At 34.8% G+C, this 23,549-nt stretch overlaps 2 protein-coding genes and 1 pseudogene across 6 annotated transcripts in view; 1 reads left to right on the forward strand and 2 right to left on the reverse strand.

Annotated features, from left to right (window-relative positions):
• Positions 1–23,549, reverse strand: part of Pgant9 (polypeptide N-acetylgalactosaminyltransferase 9) — a 214,801-nt gene that overhangs the window by 146,875 nt on the left and 44,377 nt on the right. For all 5 annotated transcript variants that reach the window (XM_067347569.1, XM_067347565.1, XM_067347562.1 and 2 more), the window contains exon 2: positions 20,998–21,217. The gene's annotated coding sequence lies outside the window, so the exon portion shown is untranslated. The remainder of the gene's footprint in view (positions 1–20,997; positions 21,218–23,549) is intronic.
• Positions 7,242–9,453, reverse strand: LOC136997149 (uncharacterized). The gene is made up of 6 exons (XM_067347576.1): positions 9,077–9,453; positions 8,528–8,563; positions 8,240–8,447; positions 7,895–8,131; positions 7,706–7,801; positions 7,242–7,600 (listed from the first exon to the last, which is right to left on the reverse strand). Exons 1-6 carry the CDS (start codon positions 9,134–9,136, stop codon positions 7,548–7,550), a joined length of 690 nt encoding a protein of 229 aa, XP_067203677.1. The 5' UTR covers positions 9,137–9,453; the 3' UTR covers positions 7,242–7,547.
• On the forward strand, positions 11,665–15,454 carry LOC136997146 (uncharacterized; annotated as a pseudogene).

Consider the following 23,549-nt stretch of genomic DNA (forward strand, 5'->3'; position numbering starts at 1 on the left):
TATAATTGCAAATTGTGAGTTTCACTCGAAGAAATATATGCTGCACTCTCATTACAAAATATTTTCAGATTAATTAATATTCCTCTGCGAAAACTGTTAAGGCTGTTAATTACGCTTTTAAAAAATATTATTCCTAACAAATTACATTTTTGATAAGCACGATAGAAATATTTATCAACGAAGCATCATTTAAGTATTGAACTACGTTAAAAATGTACGTTCTTGATCGAGGTATTTTTTTCAAAGTCACCCGTGACCGCTGTGAAAAATAACCCATTCAAGTATTTTTCGCTCGTAGGCTTGTCTCCTTTAAAAAATTACCATACTTCCCCGAACGCCTTTTCCCGTCTGACGAAACGATCATAGCCGTCGATCCGTATCGGTTGCCGCCTACGAGTTAAATTCGCCGACGAAGAAGGAACCCTTCTAAGGAAGGAAGGAAGGAAGGGCCTCCCATCCCAGGAATTCTATCGTACGCAACCTAGGAAGCGTCGAGCTAGCAGCCGCCGATCGAACGAGCCGTTTCTCCTCGACCTTACATCACTTTTATGCGCGCCATATTTCTAACCGGCCAAACGGTCCGACGAATGATGCATTATTTACGGCGAAATTTGACGAGAACCGAGCGAAAGCGTCGTCCTCGAAAAAGTTCACGCAATCTTCGCTAACACGAACTATATTTTTCATTAGATTATGGAATTCTGTTCAATGACTATGCAATTTTCTCTCGCCGGTAATTACTAGAAATGTAATAATTAAAGTAATCGGCTAAAAGCTGTTCTTCAAAAAAAGTATGAATAATAATTAAAGAATGAATAATAATATAATTAAAACTAAAGCAATTTCAATAAATGTTAATATTATTAGAATATTTTATATTCAATAAAATATTGCTATTGCTTTTTATTCATATTTTTTGTATATGCGTTTTTCAATTATCATAAAATTTATTCGTACCTATATTTTTGCGAAATGAAAAACATCTTTTCACATATACGTGAACGAATTCTTTGGCATTCCATTATATTGATTAAAAGCTATCTCACGAGATTACCGCGCTTTTATTCTCCAAGTAATAATTAATATCTGTCTTATCTCCAATGAAAAAGCAAAACAGCAACGCACACGAGTTTATAAATGAAGTCGTAATACTGTATTTGATACGACATGTCTGAAAAATTAGATAGAAATGATGTATGATGGATTAAAAATTTCTATTTCATGCTACGTACGTAGAGATTAATCTTTCTAATTGTATTCGCTAATATATTAAAAAATACAATTTTTCCTAACGTTTTATAAATATTTTGATATAAATTTAATTAAAAAGTTTATATAATTTTAATTTAAAACGATATTTTTGTACGTATTCTCCGGTAGATAGATTTTTTTTCAAAAAAGAAGCACAATGTTCTATCGGCTACAATTCACGATAAAATATTGTTCTACTATTAATTTTGTGCATCCTATAAATACACGTTATGTCGCGTTCACACTCGCTGATATGACCGCGATGAAATTTTGCTTTACGTCGCTCGACGATTAATCTCGGTCGATTCGTTGGCAGCTTTCCGGGCAATGACTATCGACAGTTCCCGCAATTTCTTCTAACCTTCGCCCTCCCAGGGCCGCCGTACTCGCCACCTGACCCAGCATTGAAATATTATCGGCGTTAAGGAAGGCGTTGGAGCAGGGATATCCTCGATCATCATAACCGGAATACGACATGACAGACGAGTCCGTAGACTTTATCAACTTTTCGCATTGCCGCTCGCGGGAAATGAAAGTCGTTAGCTGACGGTCGAAATTTTATCTGCGAACGTCGGCGAAGATTATTTTCGCGACTCTCAAGCGAACAAGCTGCAAATACGTCGTTCGCGTGTTACCAATTATGCAAAGTGATTAAAAACACCGCCATTATCAGAATTAGCGCAGAAGCGTCTTGAATAACATTATTAAGTAATTCAATTTCTTTCATTTCCGTAAGTTCGTTAAAAAAAAACACTTTGTGAATACGTGCAGAAGTTGGAGTTGATTGTGTAATTTCATTTACGCGTATTGATAAATGTCGTCTGGCAGATCCTCAGACGATGCACGTAACGATGTTTAATCGACTATGTTGGGTCGTGACAGGTTGAGCGTCTCGGCTCACCGCAGACTACCGCATTGTGCATCTATGGTAATGATAAATAATGCTTCGCGATCGATCAAATATAACGCCGTTTTTATAACACTTTTAAGCTCACACGTGCGACGTTGGAAAGCTTAACGACCCCGACGACTGAGGCTTCGCCATCGCCCACTACGCCGCAAAATCGGGACGGTAATGCAGATTTATCGGCACAAAACGATATTCCTGCAAAAAGCCATGCACAAAGATCGTTATGGAACGACGAAGATATCGGGCTGAAACGAGCAATCAGTTTTTCCGTCGGCCTTTAACTCAGAATAATGTCCAGTTTTTTTGCCTCCATAAGTCCTTTTGCGGCGCGAAATGTTCGTTGAAAATGCATACGGCACTTACTCTGGTTAATCTTGCCGCGTAATGCGCGTTGTCATTTCACGAGCAAATTCCTTTGCATTTGCGGTCATTAAATTGCATATAATAACAATTTAAATTGAATTATTATTAAATCAAAACTGCATTAATAGAATTAATGCCATTCTACATATATATATAAAAAAATGTGAAAAATATTTGCGCACCTTCATTTCGTTATAAAAATAGGATCTTGTTATTTATGGATATTGTGTCATGTGACGCCAAGAGAGGCTACGAAGAAAAGTATCCATTATGTTCTTTAATTATAAAATTCGATGCCTGGAGAGCGACATTAATATCATTCGACATTTCCATATCATCGGCGTTCATCTTTCACGGGAGACACGCGGCTACGAAATGACGGCGGTGCGCCTTCAAGCGCACAACGACCCTTCCCTCTCGGGTTAATCTCGGTCGGAATAATTGCGTCCCAGTACGTGATAGATGATGTCACCCCGCCGTTCGTAACCCCGTATTCCATAACTTCGCAATATGGTGCGCAACTTGCATCGAAACTCCCCAAGATCGCGGCGAGACGATTGTTACACAGCCGGGAGAGCGGCGAAGACAATCCCGGGCCGGCGTTCGAGGGAATCGCAAATTGGATTTTCCTAGTGTAACCAGCCGCAGACCGTGTGATTTCCTCTTCGTCTGTGAAACGTCGGGATCGCGGACTTGGACATGTCCTTCCGACAATATGGATCGCGTTTGTGATCCCGTGAACTATGCGTCAAGCATACAGATTGAAACGGAGTTTGATAAAACGCTCTCCTTCCCGCGCCCTTGTACTTTGCCCATAACTTGCCGAATTTCTAACGAGACATGGTCTTGTCGGAGCTAACGGACAGCACAAATTCGGCGCATGTATTAATAGTTTAGGTTGAATAATATTACCTAACCTAACCTAATATACATACTTGAACCAAGAGCATTCAGAACATGGAATTAATAATTAGCACAAAAGAAAAAAATGATCTAAAATTATTCTCCTTGCTTTCAACGGATTTTATAATAGACTTTTCAAAACTTTCATAGATTATTTATATAAATAAATATTAATAGTCTGTATTACACAAAGATTAACTGTCAATTTTATGACTTTTATGACTCCTAGAAAAATTACAGGAAATTCATACAGGAATTCAAGTTATCTTTAAATAAATTTCAATAGGAAATTTACGAGAAAGATCATTCAAACACATCCGTATCGTCTGATCATAATGGCACCATTGGGTTCGCTACGAACCGCATTTCCGCTAACTCTCCGTAAAAATGCAGTCCGACAAGAAAAGGTTAAACCGGATCTCTCCTGGCGCGCGGTTTCGCGTCTAACCCGGCGAGAGCTGTGCGGGCGTGTAATGGACCGCGAGCATCGCGCCGTCTCTTTTCTCGCGGATGTTATTTAGTGGGAAGCACTTATTCACAAGAGCAGTAAAGCGGCCATTATAAGTCTCCGGAGGCAAATAACCGTGGAGCTTACCCCCGTCGTATCGCCCGCTTTCATAAATCGAGTCGCGCGCGAGGAGGTCGAGGGTGAAAAGGAAAGAATAAGAACGGAAGATGAAAAGTGAAACGTGGAAATTGCGCGTGACGCGAAAAGGAGCGACGGACGCAGAAGCGAGGATGACTTCGCGTCCGTAAATCGCGAATGCAAATGGGCGCCGTAAACGATGCGTGGCTGCGTATGACGGATCGGAAAACGCGAGTGTGAGGGTGAAGAGCAGTCGATCCGAACAAAGGCGCGGCGAACGATGCTCGCAGAACTTGATAATGAGTCTAAGAAGATACGGCACCGTAAGGATAAATCGGTGACTCGAGAATGATGGAAGAAGCGCAGAGAAGAGAGGCAGCGCGATGAGAATCCGTAGAAATGATGGCTGAAGAACAGCGGAGTCGTCTTCAGCCGGGCTGCTGTACACAAGGCAAAGTGATGGCGAGGAGAATGAGGGGAGGAAGATAATCTTACCCGCACTGTTCTCTTGACCTCGGAGCACAAAAGCGCCCAACGAGCTGAAAACCGCCTCGCAGCCTCTCTAGCTCGCACTCACTCTATCTACCTATCCTTCTTTCACTCTATCTCTCTCGGCAAGCCACTCAAGCGTAGTTCTGTGACGGTACATAGTTATCAAAAGCGAGTAAACCGGAGAAAATTTCGACTCCGTGACGCAATGCGCGCATGAACGACGGCATGACGATATTTATAGGCTGGCTGCTGATTTTCGAGACCGATTTACGCAGCCTTAAAATTTAAACAAGATTTACAAATCAAACTTGATATTGCTACTTCAATCAAACTTGCTGTGATTACGATCAGCGATCAATTTTAAATTATTCTGAAAATCAAAGTAGAATAATATTTGGAAACTTAATATTTATGCGATTGGAATGAAGCAATAAATTGATCGACGTAAAATTACTTTCTATTACTATTTAAAGCTCTGATTACGGAACCAATATATACGTCGTTTAAACTCAATCTATTTACATAAAATATTTTATTTCTCATCTAAATTAAAAAGAAAGCGATAAATTTTTTTTTAATTTTTATTTCTTATTGCGAGCAAATCATCATATCCCCATTTAATATAAAATTTTCTTATTAGCATTCATGTATTTCTCCCGGAGAATATTTTATCAATCGAGAACTCGCGATCTTTTATGCAATCGCGCAAACCGTTCTCTCTCGGAATTTCGATTTCGCCGATCAACATGGCGGCACTAAAACGGAAGTTTCATTTCGGTTACTTCCTGTCCGTCGCGTCTTAAAATTTTAAACGGATCATGCAGAATACGAAGAAGCCGACAAGGGAAAAAGTGACAGCGTTTATGCAACTTTATCGACAATGAAAAGGCGACCCTGACCTCGCTGGGACGTGACAACCGACGCTCTCCGCTCTCTTCTATGGACCCCAGGAGATTTGATTTTCCTCGTTCAACCCTACATGTTATCGCGTTCTTCGCCCTCGACGTCGGAAGCGAGGGAGATATTCGCATATCGAATCCAGTTGCAAACTATTGACATAATATTATATCCATAATCTATATACATATAATAGATCTTCGAGGAAACAAGATGGATCTATCGGACATTTACGTGCAGAATAGAAATAAGCTTCTTACATCGAACAGCTCAAATAGCTGAAACTTTGCGGGAGAAAGTCTAATAACCGCTACACCGCCATTCTAATTTGCATACTCAATTAGAGCCTGCTAAACGTCGTAACTTCTAAGAATCTTACCTGTGAAAGGAGAGACACTAACACAGTTATTTTGAGTACATGTCGACGATCGCGAAGTAAATCGGCAGAGCTTAAAAAAATTTTGTGTACAAACGTTTGATCGATAATACAATTGTTTCTAATACTAATAAAAAAACTAAGTAAATCGTGCGATTCGAGCGAATAGTCAAAGAGACGACCAACCAGCTAAAAAAAAAATAAGAAAAAATAAACTTATCTAAGTTGATAAAATGTCGCGTAATTTTTAACGGGGTATCAATGTCGACATGAATGTCAGACAGTGACAGCAAAAGAGGATGAAAAGAAAACCTGAACGAACCGAGGAAACTCTCAGCATAACGAGAAGCGGCGATTATCGACAGCTGTCGCCAATGTCTCGGTTCCAACATCCACTGGACAGACCGGGAGGTATCACAAACAGGCGCAAAGTAGCACGAATCGATAAAAGAAAGAAAAAAAAACGTCGTATTAATTTATGGCATCCTGAACAAATAAAATCTATCCATTTATATGCACGCGCGGTTTAATTCTTTATCTGCAATTTTCGTTCCGTACACAAGGGTCGTAAAATGCGACGCCGTTGTTTCAATATTACAATCAACCATGACGTTTCAATATGGACTTCGTATAACTCAATATTAATCGTCATCATTGTGCCGCGCCGATATCTGTTTTGCCGCAACCAGTAACGTTCCGATGATAGCGCGCTGTATAAATACGACATCGTCGGGGAACCGATGTGAAATTTGTCGCGCGGATTAATTTTAAAGAGTTAACATGTGTGCGCTCGGTCCTGGTTCGACAAACGCGCGTCCCGCTTAATATCTCGATAACGCTCGTAATTTTGCGGATCCGCGGCGGTATGACGATGTAAAGTACAAAGGTTGACATCGCGTCCGGCGTATATAACCCGAGTCGAAATTTAGCACCTATATTGAACCTTAATCTTTTATTTTGAGGTAGCATAAGAGAGTCAAAGTAGATGTTATGCATTGTATCGTATGTATATAATAGCACCTACTTTGGCGCTACAATATGTCCGAAATTTCCTTTTTTCCTGCTAAAGCTTCAAAGTAGGGTTTAGTTAAAACCCTCCATTGACCCGCTTTAGACCCTGAAAATATATAGATTTCTTTTTGCCAGCACTACTTTTATGATATTATCAAGAAATTCTAATGATTGCAAATGTTTACAATAAAGAAAAATACTAACTATAATTTTGATTAACGATAATTTTTAATAGCATACAATTTAAAAATATCATCAATCAATACCATTTAGTTGAATTTTATTATCTTTTGAAAATTTGTAATTATTAGAAATTTCTTGATAATATCAAAATATAATATCAAAATTCAACTATTGAGTATTGATTTCTGATATTTTTAAAAATTGTATGCTATTAAAAATTATCATTAATTAAAATTATATAATTAGTAATTTTCTTTATTATTGTGAAGATTTTTGCAATCATTAGAATTTCTTGATAATATCATAAAACTAGTGCTGAAAATCCATATACCTTTGTGATTATATTTAAAATATTAAATTAAGATATTAAATATAAAATAATATATTAAAAACATTACATAATATTTATTGAATTAAATATTATTTATTAAGTATATAGTTAAGAATACATATAGTTAAGAATATATTAAGTATAGTTAACACAAGTTCGGACGTTTTTAATCGTATTTTTGCAAAAATAAAAAAAATAATCGATTTGTTACATTTCAAACTTTCATTAAAAATCGTATTTTTAATTACAGAGATGTTAACGTGTAGTTATCTTTTTCTTGAAATACATCTGTCGATACTAAAAAGTTAAATTTAGTTTTATAAATAATAATTTTATATTTAATAATTTTATATATTATATATTATATATATTATATTTGTAAATTGTTTTCTTGACTTTTACCTGTTCCAAAAATATTCACCGAGCGTCTTGTCATGTTTTCTTGATCTCCATAAAATGGATTGTTTATTTCTCTGTTGTTTGGTGACATTAGATTATCTAGACAGTAAATTAATAACAATAATATTAAAATAAAAAGAAGTAAGAATAATAAAATGGGGAAAAACTATTTCAATAAAATAAAATATTTACCTATACGGTCAGTTTGTGATTCGTAATGATTTCTACTAGTACATGGACGTTGGTCTTGTATAGTTGTTTTGTATGGTGATTCAGATATTTTCTTTTTTCTTTTTACTTGTTGAGTTTTGTTTTTTAGATGCGATTCTGTAGATTTTTGATATTTTCTTTTATTTGACGCCATTTTATTAATATAATCAATAAGCATTTTTGTCGAAACAGGTTTTGATGATTTTTGATTTACCCATTCTACAAAAAAAAAACAATAAAATATATTAATATAACATTCAATTTTTAGCAAAAAGTTTTCAGATTTTTAAAAATCATTTCTTAATCATTTTTTAAAATCATGCATACCATGTAATCCTTTAAATAGTTTGTAATCTATTCCTGGTCGAGAGCCTCTTTTCCCAGTTGCCGAATAGTTTACAATACTTGCACCATAAACATCTAAAAGTGTCTCTCGAACCAATATTTTCCAATCATTCCGAGTTAGCGCTTCAAGCTCAATCATTGATGCTCGCGTTTTTGATAAATAAAAACCACAATTTGGTGCGATTTCGACCTATAAAAGTTATTATAATGTTTAATTATAAAGTAAAATATTTGATTCGTTGCATTTCCAACTTTTATTAATATTAATACCTTTCCGTTTCCTTCTTCAAAATAGTGATATGATATCTAAAAAAGATTCAACGTAAAAAAATTTTTTTAAATTAATTTTTTTATTAAATGTTAACTATTTTAGATGTACTCGTTAAAATTCAAATAAAAATGAAAAACTATACGAGCAATATGCATAATGTGGTTGTATTTTGATTATTGCTTTATTAAGTGATACAATATTATCAAACGTTTCAGTCTTAATTTGGACCTTTTTCTGTATAAGTATTTCTGTCTGAAGATAAATTTGAATATATCTATTTAAAAAATTTATCAGTGCAACTTATGACTAAATATCTGATAACTTTTTTGACTCATTCAAATTTTGCGTTTTATAATTCCAATTTTTGTTAATTAAACAGACACTGAAAAAGGTCTGTTTGAGAAGGTCGAATTGAGACCAAAACGTCTGATAATATTATATCATTTAACAAAGCAACAATCAAAATGCAATTACATATTACTTGTATATTGCTTGTATAACTTTTCATTTTTATTTAAATGTTAACTATTATAATGCATGTGCGTTACCGGAAATGTTTTTTCAGAATTTATATTCATTTTTAATCGATTTTCGTGCGATGCAATCATTGCTTTCAATAATTGTTGTTGAAAGTAAATATCTCTGTGTGTTACCGTAACCAAAAAATAATTTTAATTATATATAATATTATGACATCACGTAATATTTAACAGTATATAAGACTCTTCCATAAGCTCAACACATTCTAATAATAATCAATTCTATTTAAAAAATTTTTTAGTGTAAAGTGTAAAATAGCAATGATGATTTTCTCTTACATAATTTTTTGTATCAAATTTATTGTATTTGAATCGCAAACAAATGTGATAAATGTTACTCAAACAGTTGCATTATTTTTGCATTATATGATAAAGTTGTTATTAAGATAAATTTTAAACACTTACCTATTCCTAATTTAATTTGAGAAAAAATTTCAGAACCAACATTATTGTTTTCATCATCCGAAGTATTAGAACTGAAAACAGAATTGTTTTCATTATTTAACTCATCTCCTTCGAGACTTTTTTCTTCATCAGAAGTTTCTGTTGTTGTGCATAATTTATTCACATTTTGTTTAATAAGTTCTGGTTCAGAATTAGCAGATGTTGATGGAAAAGAATTTGGAAGTGTAGAATGCTTAGAGATTGGTGAGATGATTTTATTTTGTGTTTTATTTGGTAATAGACTTTTAGATTGACTGTAATTTGATGTCAAATTTGGTGAAAACTGAAAACTTGTTTTTCGTAAAATAGTAGTTGAAGGAAATAAATTTGTGGATGTTGTAGTAACTGGTACTGATGTAGAATATTGTTCTCTTGAACATGAATTCATACTTGAGTAACATTGCAATGGTTGACATGAACGTTTTGGATTATCATTATTATTGCATTGAGATAGATCAAATTTAGTGGTACATGAAGACAATGATGGTAAAACATGATTCATATCATGATATGAAACTGATGGTGTAATCAATTTTTGCAAACATTTGGGCTCAGTATTTTCAATGTTGAATATAGGATCACTCTTTCGAATGTTTTCTTCAACTCTTTTTTTAACGGATTTTTTTATATTTTTTGTCACAGTCTGATTTTTGGAAATGGTTTTTTGTTTGTTTAATACTTCTGCGGAGAAAATTTGTTTTGATGAATCATGAATATCTCCACAACTTGTTATTATTTGTCGGTGAAGTTCATTTTCATCGCCTAAAAAAAATAAATTGATAAGATAGAATATATTCATTTTTGTAGGCACTCAGTTTACAATTCGTACACTACAATATTCAGGGCGTTCTTAATGCTTTATTTCTTAGGATCCGTGAGCGACTCGACTGTTCCTTCTCTGTCGCACGATTGACTCGCGGCCCCATCTCACGTGATCATAACAATACTCACGCGGAAGAAAAAGGCGGGCACAGACCCGGTAACGAAAGATAAAATAACTAATACAAAGAAAATGCCTACATTTTATTGTATATATAATATTGGTTATATACATAATATTAGTTTTTTTATTTTTTTATATATTTATAATTATATATTTTATACATTTACATTTATTTTTACATTTTTATATTTATCTATATTTTTATTTTTATATATTTAAATTGTATATTTAAAAATCAAATTTTTTTGTACATACATATTATTAGTTAAGATTAAAATTAAAAATTTTGTATTTTTTATAAAGGCAAACTGTTTATTATATATACAAGTTCATTAAGTAATATAAAATAATCGATTTTTTTTCCAAAAATGTTGAATTTTTTTACTATTTTAATTTATTTTATTATGTTAACATTTTAATATATTTTATTATTTTATTATGTAGTTTTAGCTAATAACAACTGGCAAATATATATAACAAAAAATGTATGTTAAACATTAGTAATTTAACAATTTAAAAAAAAGATTATAAAAATGAATTTTTTGCCGGCAAGATTATTTTTTACTAACGTGGCCGGGGCGCAATCTGTGCCTTCTTATTCCCAGGCTATATTATTTATTGCTCTAAGCTTTAAAAAAATCTGAAAAATTTTTGAAATATTGAAATGTCTCATTTAATGTACAAGTAATATGTATAAGTGAAATGTTTAAGTCGTTTTTTAATAAAAGTAGAAAAAAATAAAAGAAATTAAACAATGACGATGAAAATTTCGCCTGGATTTTCAAAGGTTGCAGTGCAGAAGATTAAATAGCAAGAACACAATTACATAACCAAAAAACACAATTACATAACCAAAAAAGTTTAATTAAACAAAATAATAAATACTTACTGTTTATAGCAATCACTTTGGCTTCTTCCTTTGTTTCTGCTTTTGTCTTAAAATCTTTCCAAACAAGTGTGGCGATTGCATTGACTTGTCGAAATTTTTTTGGAATAATTGATAAGGACACGACATCTGTTTGGCCACTGGAAAGCCACCAGATAAGCGCAAATTGTTTTTTTGGACGTGGCATTGCACTTTATTAACAAAACAGTGAATTATGTATTCATAAACACACTACAAACACTTAGTATTACGAGACTTGCACAGCAATTGCTAAAGCTCACCGGCTCACCGTGATTGCGTCACTTTAGGCTAGGGCATGTTTCTATACGCGCGCGCATTTGCACAGTTCGTATAAATAAAACGTTCATATAAATCAACTCTTATTAAATCACTATAAATATGAATAACTAACCAAAAATTTCGGTCACATTTTCGCGCAGGATCTATCAAAAATGTTCAATGGCAAAACTGCCAGAAAAGAATGGGTCGAAAAAGGCGGCAAATGAGAATATCTACAACGCCGCGTTCGGGGAATCTTCTTCTTCCACGCGCACAAAGTCTGTTGCGGGGGCACGCCGCGCAGTCTCCTAACCTAACGTGGCACACATTTCACTGTATATCTTATAAAGAGACACGGTCGGTCTTGCGCTACGCGTGAACTTGGCGCGAGACACTACCGTGTCTCTTGATATATTTTGTGCTTATTTAGTGCAAAAACAGACTGGCACTATTGTTGTATTATTAAAAAATACATATTTAAACAATATGTCGTATAAATCGCTGCAAGAAGTGGGTATAAGACAACAACGTAATCGACTCAACAAAATTTTTTATAACATTAACGATGAAAATGTGGATAATCTAAATTGGTAAGTTATTTTTTAATTTAGTTATTATTATAAAGTTTGCAATAAAAAATTATGGTTGAATAAAATATGCTTTTATATTCTCATTGAGACATGCAAATATTATGTAACTAAAGTAATATACGGAAAAAATTTTTTTATTGTGTAGCCAGTAAGAAAAATTTGTTGAATCTACTGAAGTTTTGTTAACATTAAAACAAAACGTTTTGTAAACACAATAAGAATTTTGATAGCTTAGTAAAGTATTTTTATTATTTTATTTTTGATTTCATGTAATAATTAATTTTTTGCTATTGTATTATTTTGTAAATCTTTTTTTTTTCGTGTACAAAATATGTACAAAACATATTGCTGCAATGATTATGTACATTGTAATAAATTTTTATGACTTAAAAAATTTAATTTCTTATAGCAATCAATTGTGTGATCAAAATCTAAACAACGCAACTTTAGAAAGCAGCAACGAGAGTAGCGATAATGATTACGCAGATTATTTAGAAAATGAAGAAGAGCGCAATCGAATAGAACAAGAAAATTTTTATATAAGTGAAGAAAGAATATAGTGATTCAAGTAATGAAGAACAAGATGACGAAGAACAGATACTCTATAATAACGATATCGGAAATGATGATCAACCGTTATATCGTGGTGCCGGAATAACTGTTAGAGGAAGCATGTTAATAATTTTAACTCTTCTTTTACACCATAATCTGACAATGACATGCATAGAAGATATCATTTTGGCTCTACAATTGCATTGCTTACAGGAAAATTTAAAAAAAAAATAGTTTGTATAAATTTCGAAAATATTTTCATCTTAGTGAAACTAATATTATTAAAAATTATTACTGTAACTTTTGTACTCGAGAATTAAGAACATTGTATGATGAGTGTCCATCATGCCCGAGAAAAAAAAATTCTTATTTTGCTCAATTACCTATTGTGAATCAGCTGAAAGAAATGTACATGAGGAATGGTTTTTATGAAAAACTTCAATGGCGATTTCAAAAACCAATACCTTCTCCCGATGTTATCACAGATATTTATGATGGACAATTATATCAAGCATGGATTAATAATGGTTTCTTGTCTAATCCTCACAATATTTCTTTTAGTTGGTATACTGATGGTATACCAGTGTTTAAGTCATCAAAAATTAGTTTATGGCCTGTATACTTAACAATTAATGAATTATCATTTAACGAACGTAAAAAAAGAGAAAATACTCTACTTTTAGGTTACTGGTTTGACGATAAAAAACCACACATGAATTCTTTTATTTACAAGTTTCGACCAGAATTAGAAGAAATTGCTAATGGAATCGAAATTAATCTTCCTAACAACAACAACATTATTGTTAGAGGAGTATCTCTAATGGGAATATGTGATCTTCCCGCAAAAAGCGAATGTTTAAATTTTATTCAATTCAACGGCGATTTTGGTTGTCCATCATGTTTATGTAAAGGTCAGAGAGTTCCAATCTCAAAAGGTTTCCTTCATGTATATCCATATGAAAATCAAATAGAATTACGAACCTCAGAACAAACTATTGAATATGCGAATTTAGCGACGCCAGATCACCCAATTATGGGAGTAAAAGGCTATAGTGCCTTTTCAAAAATTATGCCAGATTTCATTAAAGGTATAGGTATAGATCGTATGCACTGTGCTGATGGTGGTACCATTAAAAAAATTTTAACATTAGTATCTGATGCTAAGTATAAGAATTGTGTTTTTTCATTGCACGCTGTTATTAATGAAGTAAATAGTCGATTAATAGCTATCAAACCACCAAAATTTATTCATCGTATGCCACGTTCAGTTGCAGATTTGATTCATTGGAAAGCGTCAGAACTAAAGATGTTTTGTTTCTATTATTCTATACCTATCTTTGAAGGAATCATGCGTTTAGATTATTTTGAACATTTTTTAAGATTGATAGTAGCATTAGCTATTTTAAGTTCAGACTCGATTACTAACCATATGATAGAAATAGCACGAGACTTATTACATAGATTCGTAAGAGAATTTCAATTTTTATATGGTATTGAATTTTGTTCTATTAACTTACATCAACTATTGCATTTACCAGATTGTGTAAAGAATCTTGGACTGTTGTGGGCCAACACATGCTATGAATATGAGAGCTTAAATGGAAAGCTGTTAAAATTAATACATGGAACAAGCCACATTGATAGCCAAATAGCACAATCACAATATCAATATATAAAAATGGTACGTTTTATAGAGTCACTACCTCATGGTAATATTCGAGATTTTTGTTTGCGAAAAAAAAGACAAGTAAAAATAATAGAACGAATACACGAACATTGTTATAGCGTAGGTGTTTATAAAATTGTGGAAGAAGTACCAGATTATATTTTTAATGCAATTCAACGTACTGGCTTAGTAATTAATAACATTTCAATATGGCAATATTTTAGATTTTTAAAAGAAAATTATCTATATATATCTGAAATGTATAAAGACAATTTACAAACGCACTCTTCTGTTGTACAGTATCTGGATAATAATCAAATAAAGTTTGCATCGATATACTGTTTTATCAAGCTGTTAAATTGTAATTGTATGCGAGCTGTATGTGAATGCGATAGTCAACATTATGTAATTATTCGAGAATTTGTTAGCGATGAAGTATTTGTTGCGCAAGGTGATCATTTTATATATACAAGTGAGTCATTTTTACACAAATGTCACGCAACAAATATCGTGAAAGCTATTTCAGTTGAAGCACTGACAACAACAACTTGTATTTATGTAAAATTAAAAGAGCAAGCATTTGTTGCTTTGCCTATTAATAAAAAAGAACTTGAATAAAAAAATATTGCATTTATTTCTTTTTATATTAATAATTAGAGCATGTAATGAAAATCTTTAATTTATTATTATTTATATGCATTTTATTAATTTTTTCGACTCTTAGAGAAAAGTGGTTTTAGAGAGATAAGATTTTCTTCAAAAACTAACAATATTATATACTAGATAAAAGTTCAAGGTTTAATGGAGGAGTTCTCGCAGTAATACAATCTATTTTGTGAAGCTCTATAGGTTTAAAGTAGTATTTCACCGTCAAATTATAGGAGATCAAGTTTTAAAAGAGGAGTTCTAGGTTCTAATTCCGTAAAAATAGGTTCATATAGGCTGTATGAGCATTAAAAGAGACGCTAAATTTCGACTCGGGAATCCACGCTATTTTCGCTTTTGCGGCGTATTGAAATTCGTTTAAATTCCACAGCATACGCGACGTGTAATTTAATTCACCGTGGCGGGAAATAATTGTACAAATGGACAGGCCGGTCATTCGCACTCCTTTTTTTATAGTTCGCGTACGACATTACCGCGTTTCGCTATTGCAAAAGCAGAGCTTGGAAATCTAAACCCATTGTCTCAATTTTTATATGTTCAACGTTCAAAGCTTTCGAAAATACATTTGCAAAACAAAAATATAAAATATATTAATAAAATCACTCAGGTAAAAAATAACACCGCTATGAAGTTTAACTCAGGTTTTTCACACGTACAGCAGGCGTGTCGGTGCGATTTCATCATTGTTAACGGTTCGTTTAATCGCAAAATTCGCGATACAGGCTCGCGCAACGATAAAAACTAATTGGCAACATAACCTTAGGTCGGAAATAATAATTACTATGCGCGCGCGCGAGTGCTATCGTTAGCATGCACACGGCGTAACGCTCATCGTTATAACGTTATCGTTGGCGTGTAACCGTTAGTCCGTTCGTTATCTTTCGATACGTCTGCCATTTTCGGCAAATAGACTCTTTTTAATTGCACGACGAAGTCGGAAGTAACGCGCACTGCATAGTGCGTTAAAGTTTTTATGGACGGATTTACGCGCGTTTGTATACACCTTTTCACTTCATACCGCGTTCAAGTTTCTTCATAGTCACAATAAAACGATGTAATTACACGTTATAGATATTGCGGTATATCGTGAGAATGAACGATCGAGACTATTCAGAAGCAATTACGTAGCGGCCAATGACTCGTAACTCTTTTTACGGCCACTCTCTTTCTTCGTATGTTAATTGCGCCACGCCGCTATTAAGCGCAATTCCGCGGCGGTCATTCTACCGTCGAACGTATCTTTTGTATTAATCAAACGGCGCTTGCAATAACAGATTGAAACACGCACGGTTGTATTTTTCACAACTGTATCCTTTACAGAGAATTATCGCACTCCTCTCAGAAGCCCTTGGAGTATGTTTAATTGCGCCGCTCGCCATTACGCGCAATTGCAATCCTGCGGCAGTAGTCGCTTTCATCGATTGCGTCCTTTATATTAATCAAACGACGGTGCAATAACGGATTGAAACGCAACGAACACATAACTACGTCGTTAGCCACGCAAATGGCTCTATCGCTACGTACAACTAATATAAAACCGAGACGAGACGCGGCCGAGGGCGACGCATTGCAAGCAGCGTTGCGGCTTATTAATTGGCCGGCATGACTGCAATGCCGAAAGGCGGCTAATTGCGCTCGCTTTTAAGCAGATTTGCATAAACATTCTTATTCCGCTCACGCGATTTTTGATTCAGCCATCTAATTTCGCTGTCGTCGCGCTTCAAGAATTTTAAGCACAGGTAAAAAGACAATGAATAATCCTCTCCAAAAGTCCAGCGTACCCCTCATTTTGTCAAACGTCTGAATATTAATTGAGAAAATATATATTTTACCGCTTGAGAACATAGAAGATTTTAAATATTACTCGCGTGTATGCTTCACGTGAGCATCTCGTTTGATTAATATATTAGACATCACTTGAATTTGTGAGAAGGAAAATGGAAATGAGTGACGCGCAAAAGTGAATATACTGTTATATAAATAGGTAGATTAAGTCGCCACTCGACACGCGCGTAAAATTATAGTCAGCGAAATAATTAATCGGAATGAAAGCACTTTTCGGCCGCAAAGAATCGATAGTACGTTGTACATTTGCGACATATCCTCACGAATTTACAGTGGCGGATAATCGAAACTCACGAAGCGAAGTCTCCGTCACCCATTTCACCGTCTCGCCGGAATCACTTCCGCTTATTCGTGTCCGCCTCCTCGAACGAGACATCAGACGACGGACGTGAAATTGATGAGTGGACAAATGAAAGTGCTCGAAGAGCTCGGTAATAAAATATGACAGATGTAAAAAGTAAAAGGAATGAATCATACGGCTCGGAAATTAACGCCTAATCAGATAGAGAGGTGAAGTCAATGATAATGATATCGATCATGCAGATTAATTCTAATTAAGTATTATAATTATATTGTAATTAATTCGTTAATGTACGAAATAATTTTTCATACAGAGCTTTTATTATGCCAACAATTTTTATATGTTATTTTTTATTGTTTTATTTTATAAAACTCTGTACTGTGTAAAGTAATTATTATTCCAGTAAATGGAATTTTCCCTTCCAATTTCAACATTGTGTCGCATTTCGAATGCATGTATTTAGGACTTTTGCAATTTCGCGCGAGAGAGGATTGGAGCACATCGAAGAATGATGAATTAGTAATACGTAGGCGGACTGGTACGCAAGGTAAATTCATTGGTCGGTCGTTCTTTTGTGATGCATGAGATTTCCACGATCCGCGAATAATGGAATGGGGAATAAAGTGCGAACAATTCCGTCACTCTCGGGTCACTCACAGCATTCCAGTGAAAAGAAGCGCGCACGCACACAACGCCTCATTGTTCCGCGTCACGACTTCACGCTCAAAAAGTACTTTCAATTTGAATCCTTCCGCATAAAACGAGAGACGATAATTTAAATTTGAAATTAGAACGATTTAGGTTTTTTTTCGAGAGACTAACTTGCGACAAAACGTTCCAAAGTGAACGTTTTGCGTAAGTAAAAAATAAAAGCATACATATTGAGAAAAATCGCGGTAATAGAATTACTATTGAGAAAACGTTAATAGAATATTGCAAATTATATATACTGCTTTGATACAATTTCTATGGTATCATTCATCTTCCATTTATATATAATATTCAAACATTATTATTAACATATTTAAATATAAACATAATTATGATAATAACCCGCGATAATAAATGATAATTTATCAAATATTATAATTAGTAACGTAACAATTGCATAGAAATTTGATCCCCCACATCGTATCAGAATGTGACTAAAAATGAGAAAAATATTTCCCATTTCTGTTTCACTATTTTCACCCGTCCAATTGATTTGAACAAAGCAGTAATACAAGGTAATATCACGAATAAATATATTTATTATAGTTCCTCTGAAAAAGATATAGATATTATACGCAAATAAATTGTCATTAATGTACGTGACGGATATTAATAATGCATAGCCCGAATAATTACGCTTTAATCATATACCATGCATCAAAGCGAATCAAAAATTAATTAACAGTTAAAAAATTCGATATATTATAACTCTTAAAACATTAAATAAATCTAATTATCGTGGACCACAAAAAATCCAAGCGATAATTCAGCTAGACCACCTGCATCGTAAAATCGCTCGAGATTATAATCAAGTCGCATCATAAAATCGATTATACATTGGTGCCGATGCCATGGACCGAGGCGGAAATTTTTCTTTATTATATTCTCACAGTGCCTATATTGGCGCGGATAGCGATTTTAGAACTAAACTGAACTAAACTAAAAAAAAAAAATTCATATTTACGTTCGACAAATTCATTGCTACAAACAAATTTAACCGATACGTATACAATTTAGTATAAAAATGTTTTAACCAAATTAAACAATTAAACGTTCAAAGTCGCACTCGATTCACCTAAGTAAAAAAAAAATGATTTTTTAATTAACTATAAATATTATTTTAAAAGCGATTGTTAACACAAACGTGAAGAAAGTCTATCGCAAAAAGGTTATGTATATTTTATATTTTTGTCGCTATATATTTCAATGTTTAATAAACGCGTGCGTGCACTTTTGATATTTATATTTCATTAGGATGCAGCGAGAAAATGTATTGTAGATGGTATCATGAAAACGGATGTAACATGCGTTACACGTATATAATGCATGCGTTTCAGTAACAAGGAGCATTCGCAATTAAAAGTGGATAATTAAAGAATCATTAGTCTCGCCAAGTACCAACTTAAATCGCGAGGAGCGAAAAGGAAGTCTAGAAGTTTCAAGGCCTACATGCTTGAGTTACAAAAGCGATCGATCGCCCCTTTCGTGTTCCACGTCATGCATAATATACTCATGCATAATAAGCAATAACGGTGAACAAATAATATGAATCACAGTCGCGGCTGGTCAAAAATCAGCGATATATACTCGTATATCTCCGAATTAAGTACTATAATCATTAAATTATCTTATAAAATTTGGTATCAGCAATTAAAAAAATTATTTTTATAATAAAAAAAATAACAAAATTTTGTAATAAAATAAATAAAGGTAAAAATTGGTACAAATATTCGCGCTATATTGAAATAAATAATGTAAATATTTTTTCGTTGCATGATTAAAAATTTTGAAACTATAATTTTTTTTAATTCTAATCCGCTGGTTAGTAATAATTGAATATAAACCTTTGCGTAGCATAAAATCGTAAAACCTTGACAAATCTTCCGACTAGAAAACAGCTTTTTTAATGCTGCGTCACGTGCGTCGCATATATGAGAACTCAAATATTCACAAACGAATAAAAAATTTCGTTGTGAAATGCGACCGAATGTAACGCTGAAAACGCATATATCAAGAGCGAAGAGAGAGCTTGACTGTGCCAAGGGAGTAATGTAAAAATGCCATTTACCACTGCTTATCGCCGGCGCGAAGTGTCGGGTGATATAAAATATAATTCGCAAACCCATTATCCATTATCCATAATTAATTACCCAAGACGTATACCGAGTTAACGGACTGCAAATTTATGTCGTCATTACGCATAGTTATCCCTATTACGACTGGCTGCAACCTGAAATCGGGTTTGGAAACTTCTCTATCAGCGGAATCCAAAGTGACACGCGATGGAAATGGATCGAGCAAACGAAGAAACGGCTCGCCGCGTCGATCTAATGGACAGCTTTGATTACAATAGACATGTGTATGCATGAATGATACGTCTGTGAAAGTACGTATAACGTATAGATTGCGTACAGCCGTACCAAAAGCGTCGTATTCCTCGCGAATTAGCATAACGATTCTTTCGGCGTCATGCATTTTTCATACATTCGTTCACGGGTAACGAGTGCATAAATCTTTTTTCCCTCTATTTGTAAAGCTCGGGTTCGTCACACAGCTCAAAGATACGGTCTGGCGAAAAAAAAATGATAATGCCTTTTTATCCTAGCACACACCAGCGATTCTATGTGCTCGGCGAGAACAAAACCGGCGCATGTCTTATCACACTTACGCTATCAGAAATGCATTCACAGGTCAAAGAGATTATAATATTTTGAAAAATTAGGTCAATATGTCATGCACAAATGTTTATGAGAAACTTTTCCCACCAAACTTGTTCGTTATTAATAAATTAAGTATTCAAAGTCATCTGTAACAAGATGCACCCGTTAACAATATACTTACGTCACGTCTCTTATCTTCAATCTCAATTTCGCTATCTATAGACGTGACGTCATCCTAGATAAGTTTTATTATCGTAGATAACACGGTGGCGTCTTAGCGAGTCTTGGCGGAGATTCGATCGGTGTGATACCTTACAAAGACGACTTCGTATCTGGCACGGTTATCCATGGATGCAATCAAGAGAACGGCAGACTCGAGATACGTACCTTAGGAAGCAGAGCCAGGGCTATCCGGGAGTGCTCCTCACGGGGCGGATATCTGCTCACGAAACGGTCCTCCTCGTATCCCCGATAATTATACTCGCCTTGTTAAGCGGCAGATGCTAAGTCGGATTATCGGCGAAAACTTCGACCTGCCACGTACGCCGGGGATACGCACGGGAAAGCGAGAGATCTCCAAGATTTCCAAACCGGCAGCCGCCGCGATCTGCAACAGAAATGAAAGTTCCGATTAGGTACGGGCAAATCGTTTGAAAGTTTCGAGTTCAAGGAAACTTTGATCGCTAAATGTCGCGTAAGTGGCGACGTTTGCGGCCACGAAAACGTCATCGGGAATCTCTCGAAGAAGCGGCCCGCGAGAGCGAAGCGACCCGCGCCAATGAGGAAAATCCAAGACACCGTTAACCGCGAACAATTATAAAGGGCATTAAAACGGCTTTGGCGTGTAATCAACGAGAGACAGAGATGCATGACAATTAAATAAATTAGAGATACTCCGCACGGAGAGACTGATAGCAATCCGAACTCGTAGCAAATTATCTCACCGCCATTGACAATCACTATCGCGAAAATTTACAACGTGATTCGCCCCAGTTTCACGTATTCGAATATTAATATGGACAAATGTGCACTCCTGGGTTTGCGCGGCAGCGTGAATTCGCCCTCCATTCTAATTCCAAGCTTAATCCAATCTGCATGCAATTGTCAACGAGAGTATGCCACTGTGGAAGCACTTGATTTTAATTAAATCCGATGCAGATTAAATCTACGCCGTAAACGTGCCGCGGTAGGGACAGATTAGAAGCTCCACCTTGTTCCCGCAGATTAATAACGATCGGTTCATATGTTCGCTCTCCTGCGAAGCTCTCCGCTCCGTTCCGTCACAATCTATACGATCCATTATATGATCGGTAGTAATCAATTTTCTACTCCATTAAGCGACATTCATATTCCATCATTGTCGCTTGTGGACAAACAAACACGTGTGCAGTTTCGAAGCAATCACCGAATTGAATATATAATATATTTATCGTAAATTCAAAATTAATACTATTTCGGCACGAGTTACATATAATTTCGATGTTCAATATGTCACAATATTAATGCTAATATTAATACAATTTGGTAGAATAACAAAAAATATCATGATGCGTCAATATGTACACTTCTACATCAGAATCTAATAATTGTATGGTTCGATGCATCTATATTTCGAATTGAATTAAATTTATTTCAACAAATAATTTTGTTTAAATTTCACATTTCACACTTTCTTTGTGATGTTCCAATTTCACCTGACACCTGGCAATATTTTCAGTAAATCTGTCTTTCAAAAGTATTTTAAATACGTTTATTATAGTAATGGTAGATTTTTGCGAAAATAACAAGACTCTTCTCTCCATTTTCTGTGAAATAAATATATCAGAAAATTATTCCAGATTAGATTATAATAATCCGTTTCAATAAAAAATTTTTTCTGGAAAAAAAAAATCCTCATTTTACTCGTAGCTGCTGAAAACAGTATTCCGTTAAAAACCGAAATGCACCACACAAATGGCACAATGTGAGCACGAAAAACGATATCTCATTTAACTCCAACATCGCGGCGCAATTTCTTGTTAATTACCGCTGTATCGCGTTTTTGTAATTACACCGCCACGCCACCTTCGTAGTGACCTCGGGCGAGTTTAAGAATTCCGTGTAATTCGAGCAACGCACGAGTCCCGCAAGGATTCGTGCGATCTTGAGTCGCGACACGTTCGTTTTTGTCGGGCCGTGAAAAGACCCGATAGCTAAAGATCCTCCATAGCCGGGACGAATCGGGTTACAAGCCCCTCCGCGCGCAATGTGTCCGAACCCTGAACAGTAATGGAACTTGGAACAATTGGAATGTCTCAAGAAGTGACTCGACGCTGGACGCCCTCCAAGGCCTCAGTCGATAGCTTGTCTTGTTGAAAACGTGACCGCGTTCGGTTAGCACAGTGGACATTATATTAAATGATCGTCGGGTTGCACAGATTTACTACGATGACCAATTAAAGGAGCCACAGATTGTCAAACTTGTGCAATCTTGTAGATTGCTATCACATCGAAAGCCGACGTGTCGATTTCAATCAAGACACACGATAAAGAAAAAATATCTGCATCAGTAAAGGAAAAAAATGCTTTAAAAAAAAATATCACTAATTTTAATATTATTTGCGCTACAATTGTACTAAAAATAAAAACAATATTTGTCTTCTACGCGTACACCGTACACTTCTCTCCATCGCGTGATTGGAAGAAATAAACTCAGTAGCGAAAAGACTAATCGAGCGACTGAAAAAGTCAGACGTTCTTATTTCCTTTCGGTACAACGCGCCATTGTCTCTGCCTAGACGCCGGGTATCCTTATCATCCCTCCTGCCGGAACCAGCTTCTAATGGTTAAGACTATAAGGAGCTAATAGTATTAGCGCAAGCAGGCAAGCCTCGGAGAAACAATTAAGCTAAAAGGCACGTGGATTCTTTCAGCGAGACGAATAGATTACCTCATTAGTT

This window comes from Linepithema humile, chromosome 1 (assembly GCF_040581485.1).
Source record: "Linepithema humile isolate Giens D197 chromosome 1, Lhum_UNIL_v1.0, whole genome shotgun sequence".
Taxonomy (NCBI): domain Eukaryota; kingdom Metazoa; phylum Arthropoda; class Insecta; order Hymenoptera; family Formicidae; genus Linepithema; species Linepithema humile.

Bases quoted from the DNA above. Each gene is read 5' to 3' on its own strand.
- LOC136997149 (XM_067347576.1), bottom strand. From the start codon at position 9,136: ATGATTGCATCGCACGAAAATCGATTAAAAATGAATATAAATTCTGAA. The intron at 8,564-9,076 runs GTAACGCACATG...AATCTTTTTTAG, and splicing joins ATTCTGAAAAAACATTTCCG to ATATCATATCACTATTTTGA. The intron at 8,448-8,527 runs GTATTAATATTA...TAACTTTTATAG, and splicing joins TTGAAGAAGGAAACGGAAAG to GTCGAAATCGCACCAAATTG.